The sequence below is a fragment of the Pleurodeles waltl genome, chromosome 4_1 (assembly GCF_031143425.1).
Source record: "Pleurodeles waltl isolate 20211129_DDA chromosome 4_1, aPleWal1.hap1.20221129, whole genome shotgun sequence".
Classification (NCBI taxonomy): Eukaryota; Metazoa; Chordata; class Amphibia; order Caudata; family Salamandridae; genus Pleurodeles; species Pleurodeles waltl.
Window position 1 is genome coordinate 381422561 of NC_090442.1, and position 26169 is coordinate 381448729.

General features: G+C 45.9%; 1 protein-coding gene across 5 annotated transcripts in view; it reads right to left on the minus strand.

The window, feature by feature from the left end:
* Positions 1-26169, minus strand: part of SOX5 (SRY-box transcription factor 5) — a 451433-nt gene that overhangs the window by 237914 nt on the left and 187350 nt on the right. For 2 of the 5 annotated variants that reach the window (XM_069228573.1, XM_069228572.1), the window contains exon 4: positions 10169-10255. In XM_069228573.1, the coding sequence (XP_069084674.1) occupies positions 10169-10255 (87 nt within the window). The other 3 variants (XM_069228575.1, XM_069228574.1, XM_069228576.1) reach the window with 3 other exon arrangements.

Genomic DNA, 26169 nt, shown 5'->3' on the forward strand with positions numbered 1-26169 from the left:
TTGAGATGAATAAAAGGGGAGCGGAGGAGAAAGAGGATGTGGAAGGGTTAGGGAAAGCATAGTAGTAGGGTGAGATGAATGCAGGAGAATTTAGTAGGGTTGTGTGGGAGGTCACAGAGGTAGAGTGAGGTTTGGTGAGTTAGATGTGGAGGTGGAGGGAAGAGCTTAGGCAGAGATATTTAGGAGATGAAAGTGGTCGAAGGGATTTGGGATGAGTCCGAGTGAGAATGGAGGATAGTTTGATAGAGACATGACATAAGAGTGATGAGTAGATAAGTGTGATAAAAAGAGAGCAGAAATTCATAGATATCTAGTATAACAACCCATGCAATGATCCACAAACATGCCAGGCACAGAAACAACATATACACATACATACACATATATATATATTTATACACACACACACACATGAATAGACACACATATGCACATACAATACATAATTAGAATCATGGGTAAAAAATACTTAGACAGGTTTAAAAGAGTGTGTGTGTATTTTATTGTTATTGGTTTAGTTTCTGTAAAATGAGCATCGTGGCCTACCCAACCGGAGTATTTTCTACGAGTAGGTCAGTAAGCGTTACCTAGCATGTTTTATATGCCCCGTTTATATTGAACACTAAGGGTACGTGATGGGCCACGGGGTAAGCGTCTCCAGCAACCTTGTGTGCCTTTGGCAATGTGATTGTTACTAGTGCGTCTTTGTGGAGATGTCCTTGTGCTTCTGAGCATCAACAACGCACCACCGGAATCGGCGGTAAACGCATTGGGGTCGTTTTGGAAAGCTGTCCATCATCCTGGTAAAAGGCGGGAATTCCTTTACCTACTTCGAGGGTGGACGGGGCGTGGCTCAGCGGGCGGAGCTTACAGGTGCTTTATAAAGGGAGAACCTTCTACTCTGTGTCTCCAGCAGAGGAAGATAGAACCCGAGCGTCACAGTCAGATACAGATTACGCTCCAGTACATCATCAGTTCACCTCCAGGAAGGATTCTAGATCTTTTCTGCTATGGGATCTCTGAGCGTACAGCCTTGCTTTATCTTTGCCAAGCCCAAGAGTTAGGGTGGCTTGTCCTTTCCAGAGGCTGAGCTTCAACTGCGGCACCTGCTACGTTTATATTTCTAAGTGCTTCCTGTTGAGGTTTAGTTTCTGTAAAATGAGCATCGTGGTCTACCCAACCGGAGTATTTTCTGCGAGTATGTAAGTAATCGTTACCTATCATGTTTTATACGCCCTGTTTATATTGTACACTAGAGGTACGTGATGGGCCACGGGGTAAACGTCTCCAGCAACCTTGTGTGCCTTTGGCAATGTTATTGTTACTAGTGCGTCTTTGTGGAGATGTCCTCGTGCTTCTGAGCATCAACAACGCACCACCGGAGTCGGCGGTAAACGCATTGGGGTCGTTTTGGAAAGCTGTCCATCATCCTGGTAAAAGGCGGGAATTCCTTTACCTACTTCGAGGGTGGACGGGGCGTGGCTCAGCGGGCGGAGCTTACAGGTGCTTTATAAAGGGAGAACCTTCTACTCTGTGTCTCCAGGAGAGGAAGATAGAACCCGTGCGTCACAGTCAGATACAGATTACGCTCCAGTACATCATTAGTTCACCTCCAGGAAGGATTCTAGATCTTTTTCTGCTATGGGATCTCTGAGCGCACAGCCTTGCTTTATCTTTGCCAAGCCCAAGAGTTAGGGTGGCTTGTCCTTTCCAGAAGCTGAGCTTCAACTGCGGCACCTGCTACGATTATATTTGTAAGTGTTTCCTTTGAGGTTTAGTTTCTGTAAAATGAGCATCGTGGCCTACCCAACCGGAGTATTTTCTACGAGTATGTAAGTAAGCGTAACCTAGCATGTTTTTATACGCCCCGTTTATATTGTACACTAAGGGTACTTGATGGGCCACGGGGTAAACGTCTCCAGCAACCTTGTGTGCCTTTGGCAATATGATTGTTACTAGTGCGTCTTTGTGGAGATGTCCTCGTGCTTCTGAGCATCAACAACGCACCACCGGAAATCGGCGGTAAACGCAGTGGGGTCGTTTTGGAAAGCTGTCCATCATCGTGGTAAAAGGCAGGAATTCCTTTACCTACTTCGAGGGTGGACGGGGCGTGGCTCAGCGGGCGGAGCTTACAGGTGCTTTATAAAGGGAGAACCTTCTACTCTGTGTCTCCAGCAGAGGAAGATAGAACCCGCGCGTCACAGTCAGATACAGATTACGCTCCAGTGCATCATCAGTTCACCTCCAGGAAGGATTCTAGTTCTTTTCTGCTATGGGATCTCTGAGCGCACAGCCGTGCTTTATCTTTGCCAAGCCCAAGAGTTAGGGTGGCTTGTCCTTTCCAGAAGCTGAGCTTCAACTGCGGCACCTGCTACGATTATATTGTACACTAGGGGTTCGTGATGGGCCACGGGGTAAACGTCTCCAGCAACCTTGTGTGCCTTTGGCAATGTTATTGTTACTAGTGCGTCTTTGTGGAGATGTCCTCGTGCTTCTGCGCATCAACAACGCACCACGTGAATCGGCGGTAAACGCAGTGGGGTCGTTTTGGAAAGCTGTCCATCATCCTGGTAAAAGGCGGGAGCGCACAGCCTTGCTTTATCTTTGCCAAGTCCGAGAGTTAGGGTGGCTTGTCCTTTCCAGAAGCTGAGCTTCAACTGCGGCACCTGCTACGATTATATTTGTAAGTGCTTCCTTTGAGGTTTAGTTTCTGTAAAATGAGCATCGTGGCCTACCCAACCGGAGTATTTTCTACGAGTATGTCAGTAAGCATAACCTAGCATGTTTTATACGCCCCGTTTATATTGTGCACTAAGGGTACGTGATGGGCCACGGGGTAAACGTCTCCAGCAACCTTGTGTGCCTTTGGCAATGTGATTGTTACTAGTGCGTCTTTATGGAGATGCCCTCTTGATCCTGCGCATCAAGAACGCACCACCTGAATCGGCGGTAAACGCAGTGGGGACCCTTTGGAAAGCTGCCCATCACCCTGACAAGGCGGGAAGACCTTTGCTACTACGAGGGGGGGCGGGGCTTTACCCAGCGGGCGGAGCTTACAGATGATTTATAAAGGGAGAACCCTGCACTCTGCTGTCGCTAGGAGAGGAAGACAGAACCCACTCGTCACAGTCAGATTACGCGCCAGCGCATCATCAATTCACCTCCACGAAGGATTCAAGTTGTTTTTCTGCTATGGAATCTCCGAGCGCACAATTCTGTTTTGCCTTTGCCAAGCCCAAGAGTTAGGGTGGCTTGTCCTTTCCAGAAGCGGAGCTTCAACTGTGACACCGGCGACGTTTATATTTGTAAGTGCTTCCTGTTTCGGTCTAGTTTCTGTAAAATGAGCATCATGGCATCCCCAACTGGAGTATTTTCTACCAGTAAGTCATTATGGGTTACCTAGCATGTTTAAACGCCCCTTTTGTATTGTACAGTTAGGCTATGTGATGGACCACGGGGTAAACGTCTCCTGCAACCTTGTGTGCCTTTGGCAATGCGATTGTTACTCGTGCGTCTTTATGGAGATTCCCTCGTGCTCCTGCGCATCAAAAGCACACAAACGTGTTTTGCCTTTGCCAAACCCAAGAGTTAGGGTGGCTTGTCCTTTCCAGAAGCGGAGCTTCAACTAGGGCACCTGCGACTTTATATTTGTAAGTGCTTCCTGTTTAGGTCTAGTTTCTTTAAAATGAGCATCATGGCCTACACAACCGGAGTATTTTCTACCAGTAAGTCAGTAAGCGTCACCTAGCATGTTTTAAATGCCCTTTTTGTATTGTACACTAAGGCTACGTGATGGACCACGGGGTAAACGTCTCCAGCAACCTTGTGTGCCTTTGGCAATGCGGTTGTTACTCGTGCGTCTTTATGGAGATGCCCTCGTGCTCCTGCACATCAAGAGAGCACAAACGTGTTTTGCCTTTGCCAAACCCAAGAGTTAGGGTGGCTCGTCCTTTCCAGAAGTGGAGCTTCAACTAGGGCACCTGTGACGTTTATATTTGTAAGTGCTTCCTGTTTAGGTCTAGTTTCTGTAAAATGAGCATCATGGCCTACACAACCGGAGTATTTTCTTCCAGTAAGTCATTAAGGGTTACCTAGCATGTTTAAACGCCCCTTTGGTATTGTACACTAAGGCTACGTGATGGACCACGGGGTAAACGTCTCCAGCAACCTTGTGTGCCCTTGGCAATGCCATTGTTACTAGTGCGTCTTTGTGGATAAGAACTAACATTTAAACAACAAATAACACTGAAATTGGTCAGTTATAGTTTACTGAATGAACTGTAGCTAGCACCCCATTATGGACCCCTTTTGACATCACATCACTCATGACATGTTAAATGACATAATATATAACTGACATCGCATATAACATAATTCATGACATCACTAATGACAACACATACCACATTGTGAATTTGTTGTAATGGCGTTCTGGGCTTCAAGTACTTCAACAACCCACACCAGTGCCCAATTTTGCATCTATTGATGATGAACATAATCTTTGCCTACATGCTGAACACAGCACATCTGTCAACTCACCCACATTAAGTGGATGTTACCCTCTCTATATTGGCATTCACCCACCTAACAAACAAAATGCTGGCATAGACTTTAGCAAGATAATTCACTTTTTAAACCTTAAACACCTTCCAAAAAATAGCTCGTTCTCTATTCACCCTCTTAAGGTCTTCACATGGCCCACAATTTTAAGTCAGTCTGACAGGTATGCACTAGCCACTGATAAGACGCTCTCAGCCCAGCCTGGCTTTAAGAAGAACCCTCTGAAGTTTTTTCATCTGTGCACAAGCAATGGTCCACCTCCAGCTGCACGCACCTTCAGCTGGGCACATCAGTGGTTGGCCATACAGTCTTTGAACCACCCCCGGAGTGCCACCAAACATGAGGTAACTATAACTCGCGCCCTCGCCATGCACTGCTAATCACCCCACAAATTACAGCACTCATGATAATAACATCATTGATAATATCAGTGTACTATTTGCAGTAAAATGTTTGACAAAAAAACTGTGCATGCCGGGGATGCAAGTTATAGGTACTTCAGGGCACGAGTTATAGTTACTTGAGATAGCTCTAACTACAACAAGGGAATTTCTATGGTTTTGTTAGTTTAAAATGTGAGCCTAACTATAATGTCCATGTAACCTTTGGGTTTTAAGTGAAAAAAAAATGTATATACCTATATATATGTATATATATTCCCCAAGAACAAATCACACCAGTAGTACACATTGCACACATTTCCTAGCACCATCAAGTACACAACATGACACCAAAGTGATATACTTAGCTACGTATTGCCACCTAATCAACACAATCATATTCTCTCTTAAACCTACATATCAAAACCATGCTGAACAAATTACCTTAAAGTTAGCCCACCTATATGGGCACAACATTGCATCAAAGCTGTATAATCAGCTAGTGGTGCCTCTCAACAGAAGAGTCTCCTTAGGCTGAGCAATCAACAATGTGCAACACAGTAAACTAAAAGAAATAAAAAGTCATTTGGCTCACTCATCTATACACATAATGCACCACAAGTATCCCTGACGGAATTGCACACACCATGACAATTGACTGGATAGCCTGATCACCAGAAACCAACAACAGTGACAACAGACCACCTTAACTCCAGTAAGTGAGAAACCCTGAAGCATAAATCGCATTTGGGCTTCGAAAGTGAGATGTGCGTTTGCACGTAGTAGGGGTGTGGTCTACAATGTTCGCAAAATATACGTGTAGGTTTTTATCACTTTCAGTCACATGACAGTCAACCCAAGCTTTTTGTGCAGGAGAGGCCATGATGCATGTGCTTGCATTGGGAAAATGCAGTTGAGAGAATTACCTATGCGTGTTTATAACCATCCGCTGAATGGTGAAGGTCCAATGCATATAGTATTTCAAATTACGAGGTGCTGGGAGATTATTTTTAACGACTCAAAAGTCAAAGTCACCTCGTGCTAATGTGTCTGGGAGATAGCATGAGTCCGGTGCTGTGTAGGCAGTTTCACAAGTAAACCATAGTCTGGTTTTGAGGGCCAGGGTATCAAGTGGATTGTGTATGTTTTTTAGTTACAGAATTACCATTCAAATCGGAATAGCTGCCTTAATATCGCCAGATATCTACTGCGCTCCAACATTTAATTTTTATTAATGACCATATGAACGTCTGGGACATCTTTACGAGCCGGATCTGTGTTGCGAGTGAGTAAATAGTTCATGATAAATATGGATGAATACCATCAGACGTTAATAGGGTCTCCTTGCATTTCGCCATAGATTGGGTATTTTCCTCCTGTTTTTAGACTTAACTGTGTAAAGTTTAATGGCTTCATTAGGGTTGAGAGGTCTATAAACCAATAGACTGTGCTCAGTCGGGATGGAGGACCTCAAGGAAACTTCTGAAAAACTAACAATTAAAGCAAACGCAAGAATGAGATCTGAGAACTTTAAGGAAAAACTTTTGGGGCCTTTCTCTGAACTCTCACATATGAACCAATATGTGCAAACATGGCACTAGGATGGGCATAGGAAAGTTTACAAATAATAAAATATATCAACGTGGAGAAGAGTTGCACTTTACCGTGCAAAGAAATTGAATATCACACAAAAAGGCATGCACTCGTTGCAGTGTGTTCCTCCACATCACGTCAATTGTGCCAATCTGAAGGTATCGCTTGATTGCGTGAACCAAACATCTACCAACCGTGTGGTTAAAATAACTGCACAGATCATTATTTTTAGAAAAGTTAAAACAAATGTTCTGCCATTAGAACAGGCACAATACTCTTCTTTAAACAGAGCAATGGAGCTGAGAAAGGTCGGACAAACGACGAGTGAGAGAAGAGCGAGAGGCTTCGACACAGACAGCAAAAATGACTTCGTGAGAGAGAGAGAAAGGTGGGCGTGAGAGACTCAGAATGGTGGCGCGCGGCGTGGGAGTGGCACTATGGGAGTGTGAGTAGTTGGCAGGGGGCAAGTGTAGTGTGTGAGAGTGAGAAAGGGGGTGAGAATGACTGTCAGAGACTGAAAAGGAGTACGAAGGAGTGTGAAAGAGAAGGATAAAAAGTGTGTGAGATGTTGAGTGGAAATGAAGAAAGCATGTGAGAGCTACAGGGAGAGAGAGAGAAACGATGGTGAGGGAGACAAAGGTGAAAGAAAGTGCGTGTGTAAAATAAAAAGCGTGGTAGTCTAAGAGTGGACAGGAGCAAGAACGTGTATGTGTGGGAAAGAAAGGAGGAGGGGGACACGTGTGACAGACAAGAGCAGGAGAACAAGTGTGTGCGCATGCGCGTGAAACAGCTGAACCCACACACCTCCCCTGTCGCCTCACTAAATACAGCTGCAGTACAGCTGAACCATTGTTTGCAGGCTCTCCCTGGTCAGTGGCGGCATGAAAGCCACATTCTTGGGCAGTAAATAATCAGTGTGCCTGACCCCCCAAGAACCTGTAAGTCACATTAATTTCCCCCCAGAGGGCAGCCGTCTATTGTATCCCTGCGCGGCCCGGGCCTCGCGCTAACAATGCACAATAATTGCAACTGCCACGGTAGTCAGCAGGAAAAATAAACCCGGGCCTGTTTTCACAGCTTACTGCCAAGCCCGATCCAACACCTAATAATCGTGCCCCCGCCTCTGCCCCCCAGTGCAGGGAGCAGCATTAGGACTGGAAATGTGTAAGATATGCACCTCGGAGACCAGAAAGCAGCCGCCAGAGCCCCTCGACTTCTATAGTTGTGAGAGCTATTTATTTTATCTCCACTTCGCACCTAGCTGCTACTTTTCAGCTTAACTTGAGAACAGGAAGGAGATGGGGAAGTGAATGCTTTTAGGCAAAGTCTGATTGCTGGGGTGTCTCTGCATTACACAGCAGCGAACAGCACAGCTTCCCTAAACCCACAAGTCACCACCACTGAGGGAATGTTTAGAAGCACCAGTCTGCAGAAAGCACCAAGACATCTTCAAACCCACCAGCGAATGAACCCTTCCAACCACAACAGTCAAAGCCACAGGCTCCGCGCTTCACCGCCTGGATAAAGTGAGAACAAAGCCAAAAGGTTCATTTGGGACCAAATGTGTGACCCTGGCTAGGTACAATGATTATTTTAACTTGCTGATCTCTGTCACATGAACACCTTAACATCACCTGAACACCTAAGGGTAAGAGGTCAGGTGCTGTGCAAGACACAGAATCCAACTGGCATTAGCAAAGCCTTTTGGCCTTGTCAATGATTGTTGTGTCATTTCTTTTTCAAAATTTCATTATTGAGGAAGCTGTCCTGTCCTTGTCAATCTAAAAAAAAAAAGAACTACCAATTCTCTAAAAGCAAAAATAGTTTTATTTGCAAAACACTCACGTTGCCATTGCAGTACCTGGCACTGAAGAGAACTACTTTGTGCGTGGATGTGCTCTTCTGAAAGAACAGGGGGACAGATTTGAAGAAAAGTGGCGCAGCGCGGTGTTGCCCCAAAATTGGCAGCACGCGCTGCGTCACCTTAGAAACGTAAAGATGCGCCGTATTTAAGGGAATATGGCGCACCCCTGCGTTTCCCCCTGCGCTGGCGCTAAATTCAGCTGCCAACGCGGGCATCCTTGCACCATTGTGCAAGGATGTCTGTGTTGAGGGGTATGAAGGTGTCCCTTCCTGCACATAAACAATCACTAATGGCGCTTTGGCACTTCTGTGTGTGCTGCACAATGCAGCGCTTTGGCACTTGTGTGTGTGCTGCACAATGCAGCGCTTTGGCACTTCTGTGTGTGCTGCAAAATGGAGCACACACAGAAGTGCCAAAGCATAATTTTCAAATGATTGTTTATGTGCAGGAATGGACACTTTCATGCACATAAACAATAATTTCTGGCATTTTGCTTTTTCTATGTGTGCAGCAGAATGCAGCACGCATGGAAAAAGCAAAAAATTAGGAGGAATAAAAGTATTCCTCCTCGTTGCGCCCTGCTAACTCCACCCTTGGGGGTGGCATTAGATTTTGGCGCTGCCTCAGGTTTACAAAATTTCATAAATCTGAGGCAGCGTTAAAATCCAATTGGTGTTGCTGTGGCACACCTACAGCAACACCCATTGCATGCCCCTTCCATGCACAGTGCTGCATGGGAAGGGGCCGTATTTACAAGGTGGCGTTAACCCACAAAAAGTGGCTTAACGCCACCTTGTAAATACGGCACTGTGCTTTGCGCCAGAGGACCGTCACAAAAAGTGATGCTCCTGTGGCGCTAGGGGCCTATAAATACGGCCTGAATGCTTTCATTCACAGAGAGGTTAGCCAATGGCTGAAGGGGGTTGAGCCATTGTCCAGTTCTATATCCAGTAGTGTGTGGGAGAAAAATGTAAATGACGTAACAGCAGGCTAATGAATGAAGAGGACTAGCTGAAAGCACTTATAAGTAAACATATACTGTATATAGTTTTAGTAAAAACAAAAAAGCTTTCACTAAAGTAAGACCTTAAAAAAACGCTAAAATTTGAGAAGGAAAATGGTGTGCAGTAGAACAAGAAAGGGTGAAACAACGCGTTCTGTAACATGAGAAAAAAGTGGGAAAGGTAAAATGAAAGGGAGAAAAAGAAAGTGCATAAGAAAGGAATTGTGTTAAGAAAGAAAGACAATGAAATGGAAAAAGAAGACCGAAAAAGACAAGAATACAGCATTAAACTAACATTAAAAGGCACTATTGGGCCAAATAAGAGGTGGAGAGCAATTGGGGCAATAAAGTACGCATTAAAAGTGAATCGTGCACTTAGAAGATACACGTGATTGGTTCAGACAATACAACACCAACCACCACGATCTGCAAAGTAATATGGGGCAATTACTTCAAACCTGTACAGGATACGCATTAAAAGAAGGAATTGTACAACGTAAATGACAGATTAAAGGAAAATTAAAAGGGCTCCTAAATAGTACATTTTATATGGAACATTTCCCGTATGTATTTATTTTCCATAACACCAAGTATACATTCATAACATAAGCTACACCATAACAAGAAGCCAACCAAACATCAAAAAGTTCAAGAAGGAGGCCTCATTCACTCCTGGCTGATCAACGACAACTAACTACACAGAGGATGCAGAAAATGGCAGTCTGGTTCACGCCGTACACGCCACAAGCTGCTCTATTATGGTGTTACCTTTTATGTCTCCCAAGGTGCCTGATCCCATGGCAAGGAGCTTGTCTTTCCAGTCCTTCGACAATAGTTTTTCTATACTGGGGGTTTCTGGGGGAAAGAAACAAAAAATAAATCAATAAAAGTGAATCTACACGTTTACACAATGGAGCTCAAAGGCAAGCAGTCCCTTTCCCAGGCCCCCCGGCCACAATGTTCATCAACAAACTGATAAGGCGGGGGTGGGGTGGAGGGCAGGAAAAATAATCTGTTTTGTCACCTGCTGTTTCAAAATCATTAGCTTTTCCTTCCACCGAACAAAGCTACACTAATTCTGAATGACAATGGCAGCGTATGAAAAAGCCGCGGCTCCGTGGTTTTCAAGCCAGTGAGCAGGTTTCTGATATAATAGGTACTTGTCATTTTCAGAGTGCAGGAAACAAATATTATGTTGCCGAAATGCAGGCTAAGAACGGCAAATCAATTCACCCAAGCTGGGTGTTTACGTGAGGCTCACCGGTATAATGTGGCTTAAATACCAGAGGCCTGTCTGGAGGCTCAGCAACACTAAAGCCTCTCACAGAAAGGCCAGTTTAGTTCACCCAAGTCTACATGTGTGTGACAGAGAAATAAACATTGTAGGCTTACTCGCAAAAAGGAAACGGGAAAGCACAGGCGGAGCGTATTTTACTGTTTTTTTTTTATCCAGGCACAAATATTCCCAGAAGAACCCGCTGGAAAGCTGCAGCAGGGATAGATTTCGAGGCATACTTCTGTGAATGTCATGTGACTGTTTTTAAAAGCCTCTTATCCGCCTGTGCAGAGTTCTCTATAGAAGATAACACCAGACAGACAGCAGAAGTAGTTTTTATTCGCCATAGGAAATAAAAATACTGCGGAGAAGCCCTTCCCCGCTAACCCCACCAAATGTGGTGGGAATTCTCTACCCTATCCATCCTGGAAGGTACTGGAGTACATACCCGGCGCTTTCCAGTGTTGAATGGTTGTGAAAACCAGTACATGTTTGTTGGCATTCACAATTTTTTATGACAAGCAGCACCTTGGAGATACCATTTCCCACCACTTCAGTGGGATTTACCAGCATTGTTTCTCTAATCTTGTGGGGAACAAGTTCACACACATAAAAGCAAACAGGCCTGTCTGGAATCTGTGACTTACAGCATGCATAAAAAGGTAAAATTGGTCATAAACAACTGAACTGACCTCTGTGAATAAAGGTTTTGATTTGGGAGACAGACTGTGTGTATCCGTGAGTGTGCATAGGAGTGCCTAAAGGTTTGTGAGAGTGTGAATGTTTGTGTTACTGTGAGTGCATGCGAGTGTAACAGGGAGAAAGTGGATATGTAAGACTGGGTGACTGCTTCTATGATTGTGTAGATATGTCAGTGTGGATGTGCATGTGTGTGGCACATTGTGTGCAAGTTCTGAGTTTGTGCATGAGTGACGGTGTGTGAGTGCATCCATCTGCGTGCAAGTGTGTGAGTTAGTGTGTCAGACTGTAAGAGAGTGGGTCCTCAAATGTGACTTGTGGGCTCACCCACCCTGCCTCACTACTCAGGTTACAGCCTAGGAACTGTTATTCCAGTTCCGGGTGTGCACTCTGCAAACAGTGCCATGGGCATGATGACTTCAGGGCCAGGATGAACACTGCGAAGGTAAGTAAGGTACATAGGGCCAAAAAACCTGGAACCAGGCCTCTGTTCCATCCTGTACTTCAACTTGTATTTTCTCTCAATTCTCTTGTATTTTTACTACCTTGGCACAGGAAAGAGATGCTTCTATCATTTGTAATCCAGTCACCCAACCTACCCCTGAACTCATATTGTTTTTGTTAGGTCGTTTTACGTTTGATTCTCTTGGTGGGGAGGTTGTGACATGGTCTATCTTATGACATTGTTTTGCTGTGTTCTTTATTAGTCCTGTTTATCAGTAGTGGGTTATAAATAAGGCTACCAGTTTTCCATTATTACTGATTTTTTCAGATAAATACAGACAGAAAACAATGTGTTTCCTGCCTGAATTTATTTTTAAGAGTGGAGAAATATGGAAAATTGAGCGTCTTGTGGGCGACTCTCCATGTTCTTTCTTGTGATATCCAGAACACGAGCTGAGCATATAGGGCATGGAAAGTTAAAACACGGTCTGAGATTTTCCTAAATGCAGGCATATATTACCATATATTTGCATTATAACCCTGATATTTACCTATGGCTGTAGTGTTTTATTATATTTGGCTGCTTAATTTACTAAAACGTGACAGGCAGTAACGTGTAAGTGCATGTTTATCAGATAAATACATTTGGAAATACACTATTTTACTACTTCAATTATTGGCAAACCACAAAATAAATTTGGGTAAATACCAACAGGATGGCCAAAAAATAAATATAAATGAATACAGATGGAAATGTTACAAAAACAAATACCATAAAACCGGGGACACTAGTTATAAACTATTTTATTGAACAGTTGTTGAAAATTGTTAGAACGGTCACAGTTGCCACACACTGGGAAAGTATCCTGCAGTATTTTCGCCCTGTGGTCTTTCCTCCAGGAATGGGGATGCCGGATCACAATGTGGGTAACCATGACGCTTTGACCTCTGACTCATGTGCTAAAGACCGTAGTAAGAAGTGACTGGGCCACAGGAAGTAGAGTCTTTTTGGGTGGTTGACCAAAATTCTGTGTGTCGCCTCTGGGAATATCAGGCTTGACAGATATGTCTGTGTGAGACAGTGTGTGCGTGAGTGTCAATGTGACTATGCCTGGGTGTGTGGAGCTGTATTAGTTTGAAGATCACTGTGATCACGTGTGCATGAGCATGTGAGTGATTGTGTCTCTGTGTGTGTCGGTGTTAATCAGTGGAATCTGGAATAATTGTGTGCATGTGACAGGTTGTATGAGACTGAGGTTGCTGGAAGTCTGACTGCGATTGTGACAGAAGTTAGATGTGCATGGAAGTGCATGCCTCTGGGTGCAAGTGTGTGCGCATTTGTGCTTGAATGAGGGACAGTTGGAGTGTTTCTGTGCGTGTCTTTGTGAGTCTGGGTGCATATCACACTTTGAGTGATTGTGCGAGCATGTGATTGCGATTATGACTGTGTGTGTGTACACGCATGTGTGAGAGGGGTACAGTTACAGGAAAACAACACATTTCCTACCATTCACCATGCGTGTGTTTGTCAGCAGTGGTGAACGTGTCGAGATAAGGAGTCAGAGTGTTAAAGACATGTGTGCCCAGCTTGTGCACTACCCTCTTTGGCAGGGTCACAAGCGCAGAGCTGCATACAAGTGCTGCTAAAACCCTAGAACAATGGGCTGGATTCAACAATGTAATTGTACACTCATGTCAGCACTTTGATAGGCAGACCATTACCACGGCTTTCAGTTCCACGATTACCGCCGCATTCAGCAAGGAAATGAAATGCAGCAGATAAGTGTCCCAGTGTGATCCAGGCCCACAACAATGGCCGCACTTATTATCCGCATCCAAGAAAAAAGGCCTCTCTAGCCGGGAACACTGGTGTTTATGCCTATTTGGATGTGTTTGGACATGTGTTTACCCCCTGCCGGGGGGATAAATGCGCAGCCTGTTAACTCCTCAAAGGAACTGTCTGGCCCAGAGGACCCACAATTATTAGAACCTGGTTAATTTTCAGCACAGAAGGGAAAAAACGCGTAGGCCTCATTGTCTCCCTCTTCACTCTGCAGACTTTCTGCGGCGCAGACGTGAAGCCTGTCAGCAATCTGCTGTGGCACAGTGTGCGCGCGGCGCCGAGTGCAAGGGGGAGCTACCTGCCCCTCGTGCAGTGTGTTCCCGGGCAGAATGTCGCGCCGGGTGAGGTAACCTTCGAGGGTCTTCGATACAGAATCACAGGTGAACGGTAAATGCATCTGCTACATGCTGTTGCTCCAAGCTGGATTGGGGCCAGTAACATAAAAGACAAAAAAGCCAGCCCTTTGTTGGAGCATGGCGCAAGGAGCATTTCATACAAAAGTGTGTTTGGCTCCGGAGCCAAAGTAAAACCAGAGAGACGTCTCACCGTAAAACAAAATAAAATGACATCTTTGTGTATCCCTTAGGTGCTCATATTTTGCCAAATTTCGAAGTGCTCTCACGTTTGTTTGAAAAGGAATAACACAACGGTAGACTAAGTGGGTGGCGACCAAAGTGGAACTGCTGCGACTACAGCCATAACGTGCATGGACCCTAAGTAACAAACTCAGTGGCTAGGCCACACACCTGTCTTTAGAGACGCACACAGGCCATAACTCTTCTTTCTCCAGCTGAAGCGTCCCTGCACTGGAGGAAACACCCTCTGGTCCGAGGAGGCCCAAGAGGGCCCTGGAAGTGGTGGAACTGTAGTGGAATCTTCCGCAAATCTCCACAATTCACCCCAGGGAAGCACGGCAATGCAGAGAGGCATGAGTGACACTTAGTGCAGGCCTTTCCAGCACAGAAACCACACAGCGTGCCTGTGTTCTGCCAGCCCGCGCGCTTTTACCAAGCCTGCCTTATGCGCGCGCGCCGCTAACATATTCCAAACCGGTGTGTTTCCTTATTTTCTTGCCTCCCGGTGACAAACATCGGGTGCAAGAAACATTTCTAAACAGAGCTGCACGAGCTGAAGACAACAGTGCGCTCGGCTTCGAGTAAACAAGCCGTGGCCGCGCGCGTCTGTGCAATGGAGGCCTGTCAGTCAGTGGAAGCCACCGGCCCCGAGCGGGGCAGGAATGCGGCAGCCGAGCTCGCTGTGCGCCACAATGGGCGCGGGCCCCCCCGGGCACCGCGCTTTACTTTCAAGTCTATTGTCAGAGCGGCCGGGACAAAGCTTCCCCTGCAGCTAGACAAAATATGTGCGCCAAGGAACAGAGCTCCTCTGTACGGCTTGCTGCAGTTAAAGGTGCAGTGATGGGATTCCGGGGGCCGGCTGAAGTCTCGCGTGACGTTTACCCTCTCTCCTCTCCCCGGCGCCCACGGCGGGGCCACCTAGTTTTACACATGTCCGTCAATATTCACTCTTCATTGTGAAAAGGCACGAGTGCTCTTTCTGGACGGGTTTTACAGGCGTGTTAGAGGCGCTCCCATGCAACAGGCGGCGCCTGATATCAGTAAGGATAAACTTGAACTAATGTAACTTCCTTAAAAGCATCAAAACTCGCTTCTGACTAGGACAGGTCTATGAGAGTAAAACACGTTTATGTTTTTATACAGCATTTATTACGCAAAAATGCAATTTCCCAAAAATACTCCCTTGATTTTTGCTGATATTTTTCTGGAGGAATTTTCATTAACAGCAAACTGCCAACTAACACACAATTTAAAATTCTGCGTAGAAAGAGAAGTTACTTCTTTGAGGAATGTAATTATTTTAAGACTTTACAAATCAATCTTAACAGCGTCGTCTTCCCTAAAACGTAGCCCAAAAATACGCCTTCTAACTGAAGATACTGAACTTCCCATATGTCTGTCCCACCCTTCCTTCTGCATTCTACTTGTAGGCAGCTTGTGACTGACAAAGCTTTAACCTGCAAACCACAATATTACACGGAAGAAAAACTTTTTTTTATAATCCTGCTACTAATCAGCGAAAACACATTTATCAAGGAACACTTCTCTAGGGGATGAAAACAACATTAACAGATGAAACAGATAACCACCACAGAAAAAATCACCTCATGAGTTCAACAAGCATATTGTACAGAGAAACCAGTGGAATGAGCGTGAATAGTAGGCATCAAAAACAAATGCATGTAGACAAATGTTAACTAAACAGCCGACTTTGTTATTTAAAACATGTTTATGTGTGTAGACGCGCTTTGTAACCGTGTTATAGACTAATAAACACCCCGCTCTGATGTCTTTCAGGAAAGGTCTCATAGAACAATAGAGGAAACATTTAACACATGAACCGGAAGTAATTGATGTCCCCGTGGTGACACCTCGAGATTTTAAAAGACTTTTCCAATCCAACTTAAATTGTTGAGGCACCGTTTAGACTGCAAAGCATTTCAGGTGTATATGTGTGAGCTGTTCTGGTTCACTAGGGGGAGTGTACTGTACTAATGAACCCTAATGCACATGGGGCATTCAGAGATAAAAGAAAGGACATCACCCTAGCTTCTGCGTTGCGAAAATCGAGAAAGAAAAACGAGGAGCACACTGTAAAACACACGAGCTTTGGGAAAGTAATTCGGATTTATTAGCCCATGAGACAGATGTAAATGTGAGGAGGACCAGTGCACGTGAAGCATCACGCTGGTGCCTCGGTTGGGAAGAGGGTTTGTGTGCAGTGCCTACCTGCAAATAAGGAGTGCGAAATAATGCGCAGAGGACGCTGCGACTACCCCCGTGCTATACTTGCCCTCCAACTTCTCGTCACCCCACTCGCATGTTTGGGGCTGTGCCCACAGTTGGGCTTCCCTGACATGAGTGCCAAGTATTTTTTGGAGGACCAGCTTCTCACTAAAAGTTTCTAATCTCCTATCTTCTTCCTCCAGGAAATCCAATGAAGACCATGTCTTCCATGTCCTGCACAGCCATGCGAAGGGTCTGCGTTTCCCAAACCCTCGCCTAATAGGTACTACCAAAGAGGCAGACCATATTCTATGCACACCTCACTGCTACTTCGTGGAAATGAACGAACACATAACGTATTCTGGTATAGCGCTCCCTTCGGCTTCACACTGTTGTACAAAACAAGTCTTAGGTTGCCGTAATTCAACAGCGCATACTTTATCAATTTCGGCAGGATGAAAGACTACGATTCGGTAGTAAACCCGCCCTGGTGCCCATGTCATCCAGATTGCCACATACGTCTGCAGCAATTGCATCAACCCTCTTAGCTACTTCCCCAAGACCTGTCTGCCAAGAACACAAAAAGCAACAAACAGCCGCGAAACAGCGAACACATGCACGCATAAAAGACAACTGTACAAACATTCTGCCAACAAACAATGAGGAGCCCCACTCCTGGCTGTCCGATCCCGTGAGACTTCATATGTTTCATTTTAACGGGAGGGTTTTATCTCAAGACAACCAGGGTCCTTCTAAAGTGTCAAAAGACTTCAAACAGAGGAAGTGCGCCATATGTTTGCCCCAAGGAGGTTCCTAATCGCCACAGATCGCTTTGTTTAAAAGGACCCCTAAGAGCAGACGCAATTATCAGTCTTTATATACAAAGTCTGTCTCTTAAACACAACATGCAAAAGGACACTGCAAATGTACAACGTAAAGTGTGCCTGTGCAGTCCTGGGCACCCAGTTAGTTCGCATTATATAGATTCACTTCTCTCAAAATTAAAGCAAGGTTTGTTTTTCAACATAGATAAGTATCTGAACAGATTATAAATCTAAATTCAGCAAAAGACTGCTTTCTAAGCAACCCAGTTTCGCAGACAATATAAATAGGACACAAATTATTTGCACAGGATTACACTGTTTAGCGAATAGAAAAGAACAGAATTAGAGCTCTCTAAAACCAACAATGAATTTACATACTCTACCACAACTCCAATCAAAGATATTAAGGCTCATAAATGTAACGCATCTCTGAGTTTGAGGTCTGCCTTTTCGAATGTAACAGCCAATCATCGATTGTAACACTACAACTTACCTACCTCTTCACGATGAGCACAAAATAAGAACTGGCCTGCTAGCGCTCCGTGGCATGCCTGCGTGCGTGAGAGCGCTACAAGACGGCACGTGCACATGTGAGCATAGCGCCACCGTCCACGCCGATGCACTTCGGCACGCTGCTAAAGGCATCGACGCCGCTCGTGCACATCCCGGGACAGCCCTGTGCCTCACCGTGGCAGAGATGCCAGCCCTGCTCACGAGCCACGTCCGAGCACGGCTCCTGCCTACTGGTGACACAAGTGCCAGTGCTGCGCGTGGCACGTCGCACCGGGCTCATATGGCAATGACACAAACCAGGCACAGCTCCATGGTAAACCATGGCAAGAGCTGTCAGCGCTGCCCGGGGGCACAGCTCCACGCGGCTGAAGGCACGGCGCAGCCCCCACCGCACCCACACGCACGAACACACCAGAGACGCCGCGCCACTCCATGCACCAGCCTTGCCACAGCCCTGGCACGCACCCGCGCGCGACCCCGCAGCCCGGGAACAAGTTAATAGCAAAGCTTTACTTTTCCGGCCGGCCCCGGCGCGGGCGGACGGGCTCCTCCAGCCGGGCTCCGGGGGCAGCAGGCAGCAGGGCCGGCTCCTCCCGTCCTGTGACATCCCTGCGGGGCTCAGGCGTGCGCTCTGAGCGCGGCTCCAGGAAGAGCGGCCGCTGCCGGGCGCGGAGGGGTGTGGCGGGCCGCGGGGGCAGGCCTTACCTTCCTCACTTTTGGACATGTCATGTCCCAGTGCGGGCGGCCGGGCCGCGGCGCCCCCGACAGCTGCCCGCCCGTCAGCCCAACAGGTGCGATTAGGCCTCACAATGGCCAGGCTTTTAAGCCGGCGCTGTTGACAAGTGAGCGGGAACAACAAATGGCTCGGCTGCGCGCTCCTCCCGGGTCACTCGGTTATTATTTGCATTTATCGGCGCTGCGAGCCCCGGCCCCCGCTCTCCGTGACAGCGAGGAGCGTTTTAACTTTTAATACAAGGTGCGAGCTCGGCTCCGGGCCCGAGTGCCCCGCTAATGAACGGTGTCCATTTGGGTCTGGATAATTTATGATGTCAGAGCAGTGTGGGTGGGTGTAAGGGCGGCGGAGGGGGGTGGGGGGGGGCGCTCAAGATGGAGCCATTAGTTACACTGCGGAGGGAGAAAGGGCCAGGGGAAGAGTGACAGGCCGCAGCTTCCAGAGAATGACAGACAACAAGGAGAGCCGCGAGTGAATCACCAGATTGCTTTATTGTGCGCCCAGGACAAAAGAGCTGTCTTCTACGGAGGAGCGCACTACAGCACTACTTGTCTTTCCTTCATGCCATCCCCTCGCAAAGAGCTTCCGGCCCGGACAAATGCATGGAAGGAAACAGGGGGGGTACTTTAAAGGGTGATTAAATGGGAACCGATTGGCCTCCGGCTCCAAGGTAGTTACGGAAGAGCGGTGGCCTAATGGCTAACCTGTCCGCCGTGAAGCCAGCTAAACCCGATTTATCTTCACCTTTCCTTCAACAAACCGTGTCACCCTGGGCAGATCACTATAAACGAATCTCGATGCTTGTCGCTGGCAAACGGGAGTGATTAGAACTGCATAATCTCAGCTTAAGTTTTATGTACATAAACAAAACGCACGTGATTCTCCAACGAGATACAGACTGCGACATTAAATTCTAAAAGCCACCGAGTGTATAACCAAAGGAGGAGATTTTTTGCTAACCGACCCCAGTAAAATCCAAGAGGCATGCGTTACAACCAGTAAGTAGGCAATGAAAGTCACTTGGGACTCATCGCAGACATCGTTGTACCCGAGAAGGACACACGTCCACATCCCACTGTGTAAAGTTTCCTTTAAAGTTCAAAGAACCGAAGTCCATTCAATAGGACACAATAACACCGCTTTACATTGCATTTTGTAACGTGCTTGAATACATTAATTCTTTATTTCTAGGGGCACTGGAAATAACAAATTTGTTTAAATTGGTGAATCCTATACATGATCTAGTTCCCCGTGTTTATGCCTTCACTACGAGACACAAGAGGGCGCCAGAACCCACTTTTTAAACGCCATTCTGTGCTTTGTGAGGCTGTGTGTCTGCAGGGTCCCATTGTTCAATGAGCACAACACCACAGGTTAAAGCTAACAAGTAAAAGTAACGCAATAAGACAATCACTAAGAGAATGAATGACCGCTTTTATCTTTACTAGCTCCCCAAATATGAATTAATAGTCCAGCATGCTTCCTTTATGCCAAGATGTAAACTTTAAATTCAGCCCAATGTGCAGGGAGCCTGCCTGCAGCTTGCAGTGATGATAGGGAACACGTGTACAGATCTCCTTTGTCCATCTGGGTCAAGTGATGGCCTGGTTGGACACATCTTTAGTTCATGGCTGTCCAACTTCGGTCTAGCGGGGCAAGATCCATGTCGGATTTTCTGGATAACCAATGAGAAAGATTTCCATTTCAGATATGCCAATGCATTTTACGCGTGTCATGGTAATTTGGCTCGTGTCCAGCCCTCCTGCATCTACTTTGGACGTCTCTGCTTTAGTTTATTTATTGTCTTGGTAAACTAGAAGTCCTGCGAGTTCGGGGAAGTATTAAACCAAATTCAGGAATCCTTGTTGTCCTCAAAGTTAAAATGTTGTTAGAATGCACAGGAAACGCCTAGTCGCAGAATTAAAGAGCTCTGGGGTATCTGCAACTGAATGAGTGCCGTAGAACTCTCAACACCAAGGAACCTGTGTATTGTGGGAAGCCGGAAGGACCAGCCGGGGATTTATGATTTCTCCACAGGTATCCATGTAATCATCTAGTTGAAATACTTTATTTCGGTTTAACTAGAAAGTGTAACAATTGACCCTCACTTTTGACTACATGCTAACTATACCAAGGGCAGGCAGAGAGAGTGTAGCAGGGAGAAGCCACTTTCCAGGAGGCAGACTGTAACACTATTTAAGTGCTAACCATAAGAGAGCATGCCGACAGAGGGATATTCTACGTGGATAGGCACCTCAAACGTCTCCCCACACACAGCATGCACAGACAGGCACTTCCCACACTAGCTCTCTTTCACCCACAGGACTTCTCTAGACATACACTTGGAATCTCACAAAGTATCTGTAGGAAAGTACCATCTTGCCTGGCATGTTACCCCCATATTTCACTGTATATATGTTGTTTTAGTTGTATGTGTCACTGGGACCCTGCCAGCCAGGGCCCCAGTGCTCATAAGTGTGCCCTGTATGTGTTACCTGTGTTATGACTAACTGTCTCACTGAGGCTCTGCTAACCAGAACCTCAGTGGTTATGCTCTCTCATTTCTTTCCAAATTGTCACTAACAGGCTAGTGACCAATTTCACCAATTTACATTGGCATACTGGAACACCCTTATAATTCCCTAGTATATGATACTAAGGTACCCAGGGTATTGGGGTTCCAGGAGATCCCTATGGGCTGCAGCATTTCTTGTGCCACCCATAGGGAGCTCTGACAATTCTTACACAGGCCTGCCACTGCAGCCTGAGTGAAATAACGTCCACGTTATTTCACAGCCATTTACCACTGCACTTAAGTAACTTATAAGTCACTTATATGTCTAACCTTTACCTGGTAAAGGTTGGGTGCTAAGTTACTTAGTGTGTGGGCACCCTGGCACTAGCCAAGGTGCCCCCACATTGTTCAGGGCAAATTCCCCGGACTTTGTGAGTGCGGGGACACCATTTCACGCGTGCACTATACATAGGTCACTACCTATGTATAGCTTCACAATGGTAACTCAGAATATGGCCATGTAACATGTCTAAGATCATGGAATTGCCCCCCCAATGCCATCCTGGCATTGGTGAGACAATCCCATGATCCCACGGGTCTCTAGCACAGACCCGGGTACTGCCAAACTACCTTTCCTGGGGTTTCACTGGAGCTGCTGCTGCTGCCAACCTGGTTTCTGCCCTCCTGGGGTCCAGCCAGGCTTGGCCCAGGAAGGCAGAACAAAGGACTTCCTCAGAGAGAGGGTGTTACACCCTCTCCCTTTGGAAAAAGGTGTTAGGGCTGGGGAGGGGTAGCCTCCCCCAGCCTCTGGAAATGCTTTCATGGGCACAGATGGTGCCCATTTCTGCATAAGCCAGTCTACACCCGTTCAGGGATCCCCCAGCCCTGCTCTGGCACGAAACTGGACAAAGAAAAGGGGAGTGACCACTCCCCTGACCTGCACCTCCCCTGGGAGGTGCCCAGAGCTCCTCCAGTGTGCTCCAGACCTCTGCCATTTTGGAAACAGAGGTGCTGCTGGCACACTGGACTGCTCTGATTGGCCGGGGCCAGCAGGTGACGTCAGAGACTCCTTCTGATAGGCTCCTCCAGGTGTTGCTAGCCTATCCTCTCTCCTAAGTAGCCAAACCTCCTTTTCTGGCTATTTAGGGTCTCTGCTTTGGGGAATTCTTTAGATAACGAATGCAAGAGCTCATCAGAGTTCCTAGCCACGTGGGACATCCATCCTCCAAAGGGGAAGTTTCTAGCCCTTGTCGTTCTTGCAGAACTCACAGCTTCTACCATCCGGTGGCAGCTTCTTTGCACCCACAGCTGGCATTTTCTGGGCATCTGCCCACTCCCGACTTGATCGTGACTCTTGGACTTGGTCCCCTTGTTCCACAAGTACTCTCGTCAGGAAATCCATCGTTGTTGCATTGCTTGTGTTGGTCTTTCTTGCAGAATTCCCCTATCACGACTTCTGTGCTCTCTGGGGAACTTAGGTGCACTTTGCACCCACTTTTCAGGGTCTTGGGGTGGGCTATTTTTCTAACCCTCACTGTTTTCTTACAGTCCCAGCAACCCTCTATGAGCTCACATAGGTTTGGGGTCCATTCGTGGTTCGCATTCCACTTCTAGAGTATATGGTTTGTGTTGCCCCTATCCCTATGTGCTCCCATTGCATTCTATTGTGACTATACATTGTTTGCACTGTTTTCTATTGCTATTACTGCATATTTTGGTATTGTGTACATATATCTTGTGTATATTTGCTATCCTCATACTGAGGGTACTCACTGAGATACTTTTGGCATATTGTCATAAAAATAAAGTATCTTTATTTTTAGTATATCTGTGTATTGTGTTTTCTTATGATATTGTGCATATGACACTAGTGGTACTGTAGGAGCTTCACTCATCTCCTAGTTCAGCCTAAGCTGCTCTGCTAAGCTACCATTTTCTATCAGCCTAAGCTGCTAGACACCCCTCTACACTAATAAGGGATACCTGGACCTGGTGCAAGGTGTAAGTACCCCTTGGTACTCACTACAAGCCACGCCAGCCTCCTACAGTATCTTTATTTGCATTTATTCTCTGAATAAAATTAGAACAAACTCTGGCCCATTGTTACATGGGGCCTGCGCCACCGATGCGTCACTTTTTTTGATGCATCGGCTGCGCAGGCTGACTACCCGTATCTAAAAGGCCAGTAAAAGCCACTTTGCGTGGCTTTACAAGGCCTTATAGATATGGAAAATAGCAACACCCATGGATTTTTAAGCATTCCCAGATTTACAAGGTTTTGTAAACCTGGGAATGCATTAAAACCCTACGCCAAGTGACACAACGGGTAAAAATATCTTCCTTTCTCCCCGTTTTTTTCCTCTTTCGATGTGTGCTGCATTTTGCATCACACATAGAAAGAGGAACACTCCTCTTGGGATTGTTTTTGTGTAGGAAGGTTCCTCTTCCTGCACAAAAACAATCATCCCCGCAACGCAGGCACCCTTGCACCATCATGCAAGGGTGCCTCCTCAGGCGCATGGCACCAATATGTGCACCAGCACAGGGGAAAAGGACAGGAGCGTGCCGTATCTTGCAGATCCGGAGCATTCCTGCCCTTTTGTTTTGATGAAGGGCAGAGCAGCAAGAAGGCGCTGCCCTGCGCCAAAACATTGTAAATATGCCCCTTCTGTATATAGTAGCAATATTAAACAAAAGGTCAAAGACTACAGAGTGGTTACACAGAATTGAAGTGGAATAGATGGGTGGCAAGATGTAGCAATGCGGACAGGTTTGAGGATTGTTCCTCAAATTTGGAGAGAAATGCTTCAAAAGCAGCACATTTGAAGGTAGTAAGGGAGAGCTCTACTAAAGAGTCACTAAGATGACCATTCCAGAAAATAGAAGCTGTACAGCCAAAGGGTCAATGGAGTACAGGGAGGCTTCGAGGTGAAGGGTGCTAGATGCATGGCAGAGTAGAAAAGAATTGGCAGAGGTAAGAGAGCTGATGAGGATTACCTTGGAGCCAAGCAAGAGGAAGTTGAAGAGTGCCTTGTGTGTTGAGCGACATCCAGCTCACCTCATGTCTCTGAGGAAGAAGGATGTGTAGGTTAGAAAGAGTGCAGACATTAAAGATGACAGTGTTGTCTAGTGGAGAGAAGCTATATTTAAGACTACAGGACTATTTCAGCAGTCACGCTTTCTCATGATCAGGGTGTTGTTCAGGGATTTGACTCTGTGAAAGGGAAGGCAAGGGTGCATCTTGTACATTCATAATAGCTGGGATGTGGTGGAAGCTGATGTGAAAAATGACAACAGCATCCTCCTACTGGAGTCAGTCTAAATGACCAAATTAGTTTGGCAGAGGGTTAGGATGAGAGCTTGTCAGAAGAGAACGTAATTGGGCTAGACAATTGTGTGGGCACATATACCAGGCAAGTGGATGTTTTTAAGTCTCGCTACCAGACAGGTTTTAGCTGTTTTCTTGTGGAAGACCTCTTTTAAGGACCATATCAAAAACGTACACTGGACTGAAAGCCTACCCATTGCTAACATCTGGTTGGTGTTATTGTCTATGGCATATGCTTGCTTCTTATTCAACTGCTTGCCTTCCTCTTGTTGTCTCTCCCTAGGAGCATAACCTCTCCACAATTCTTTTGATTGGATGACTTGTACTCTTTCACTGCTCACATTCAGGAAACAATCTTTTTGTTTTCCATTCAGCACTCCATAAGAGTGCACATGTTTTTAGCACTCTTCTTTGTGTGCTGCTTCCCCCAAACACCCATGCTTTTTTGTTTCTTCCCTTTTCCTTCCACCAAGCTCGCCTACTGTTTTAGTTTTACCATTCTCTGACTTCCATTATTTATTGATATTATTTATTATTCTTTATTATTTTCAATTTGTTGGCTTCATTTGGGCCCACCCTTAAGTGCTTCCATTGCTTTCTCAACCCCACCCACTCACTGTTGCCTTTCACCCACCTTCTCACCCCACTCGCCCCTCTGTTGCCCCAGAAACCTCCTAGTGGTTCTATATATATATATATATTTGTATATATGTTTGGATAGCACTTTGCACTGTGTACTTCACATGAGATAAGAAAAGAAAAGAAAACACCTTTCGAATTGATGGATGGCGCTGGCGTCATTCCTGCTACAGAAGCTGGTAAACATTGCCTCTTGCATGTCATGAAATCATCGATGGTGAAATATATATATATATATATAGATAGATATAGTATGGGCTAGAGCATGTGTCTCCCATGCAAGACACTGTTGTGTTCTGTAAAGGGCTTGAAGCCCACGTGTCACTCACCATTTGTTGGTTTGCATGGCACTCTTCTTTACAGCCTCGTAATTCATCAAGGCATATCTGGCATCATTTCTGTTCCTCTGTGTTGAACAGGGATCAAGCACTTATTGATTTCAACTTAATTAGTGCCAGTCCGTTGCTCTCAACATGATTGAGGTACTATTTTATTCTTACTTCCAATGCCCCGCAAACAGACGGCTTGTGACTGACAAAAACGTGCCCAGCAGGACAAACAAAATTGCAAACTTTTGTTTTTTAAAGCTAACTTTATTTTATTTTGTTAAGTCATCTTTTCTGTTCCCACTCATGTTTTTTTTTATCTTTGCTCGTGGGCGCTGTTGTCAAAGAATAAAAATTAACTTGTTTGAAATACGCGAAACCCATTGCATTGCAAATTCTTGTTTTTTATTTACCAATCTAAAAGGCATCTGCCATCTTTGACAGGTAAAAAAATGAAAAAAAGGATGTCCGCATCATTCCCTAAAGGCCCACATGCATGGGCATAACTCATCACACATGCCGACTTGCTCTTTTTTTTTTACCAATGCTACACAGCATTGGCAAAAGCATAGGCAAATCCAGTAGGTAAAAATGGTGAGACACACTGGCTTTGCCACTGCTTGTTGTTTTACTGGAGTCAAGCATGAGATAGCAGAGAGGCATCGAGTGCTGAAGGGGCCAGTGGTAGCCTGAAATTTCATATTCAAAGCAGGGATGAATGATGAAAAGGAGATAAACATTAGTGTGTCATCAGCAACGAGGTGGCACGAGAAGTCACAGGAGCAGATGATGCCACCATGTAAAGGTAGGCTCAATGGAGGAGATGGC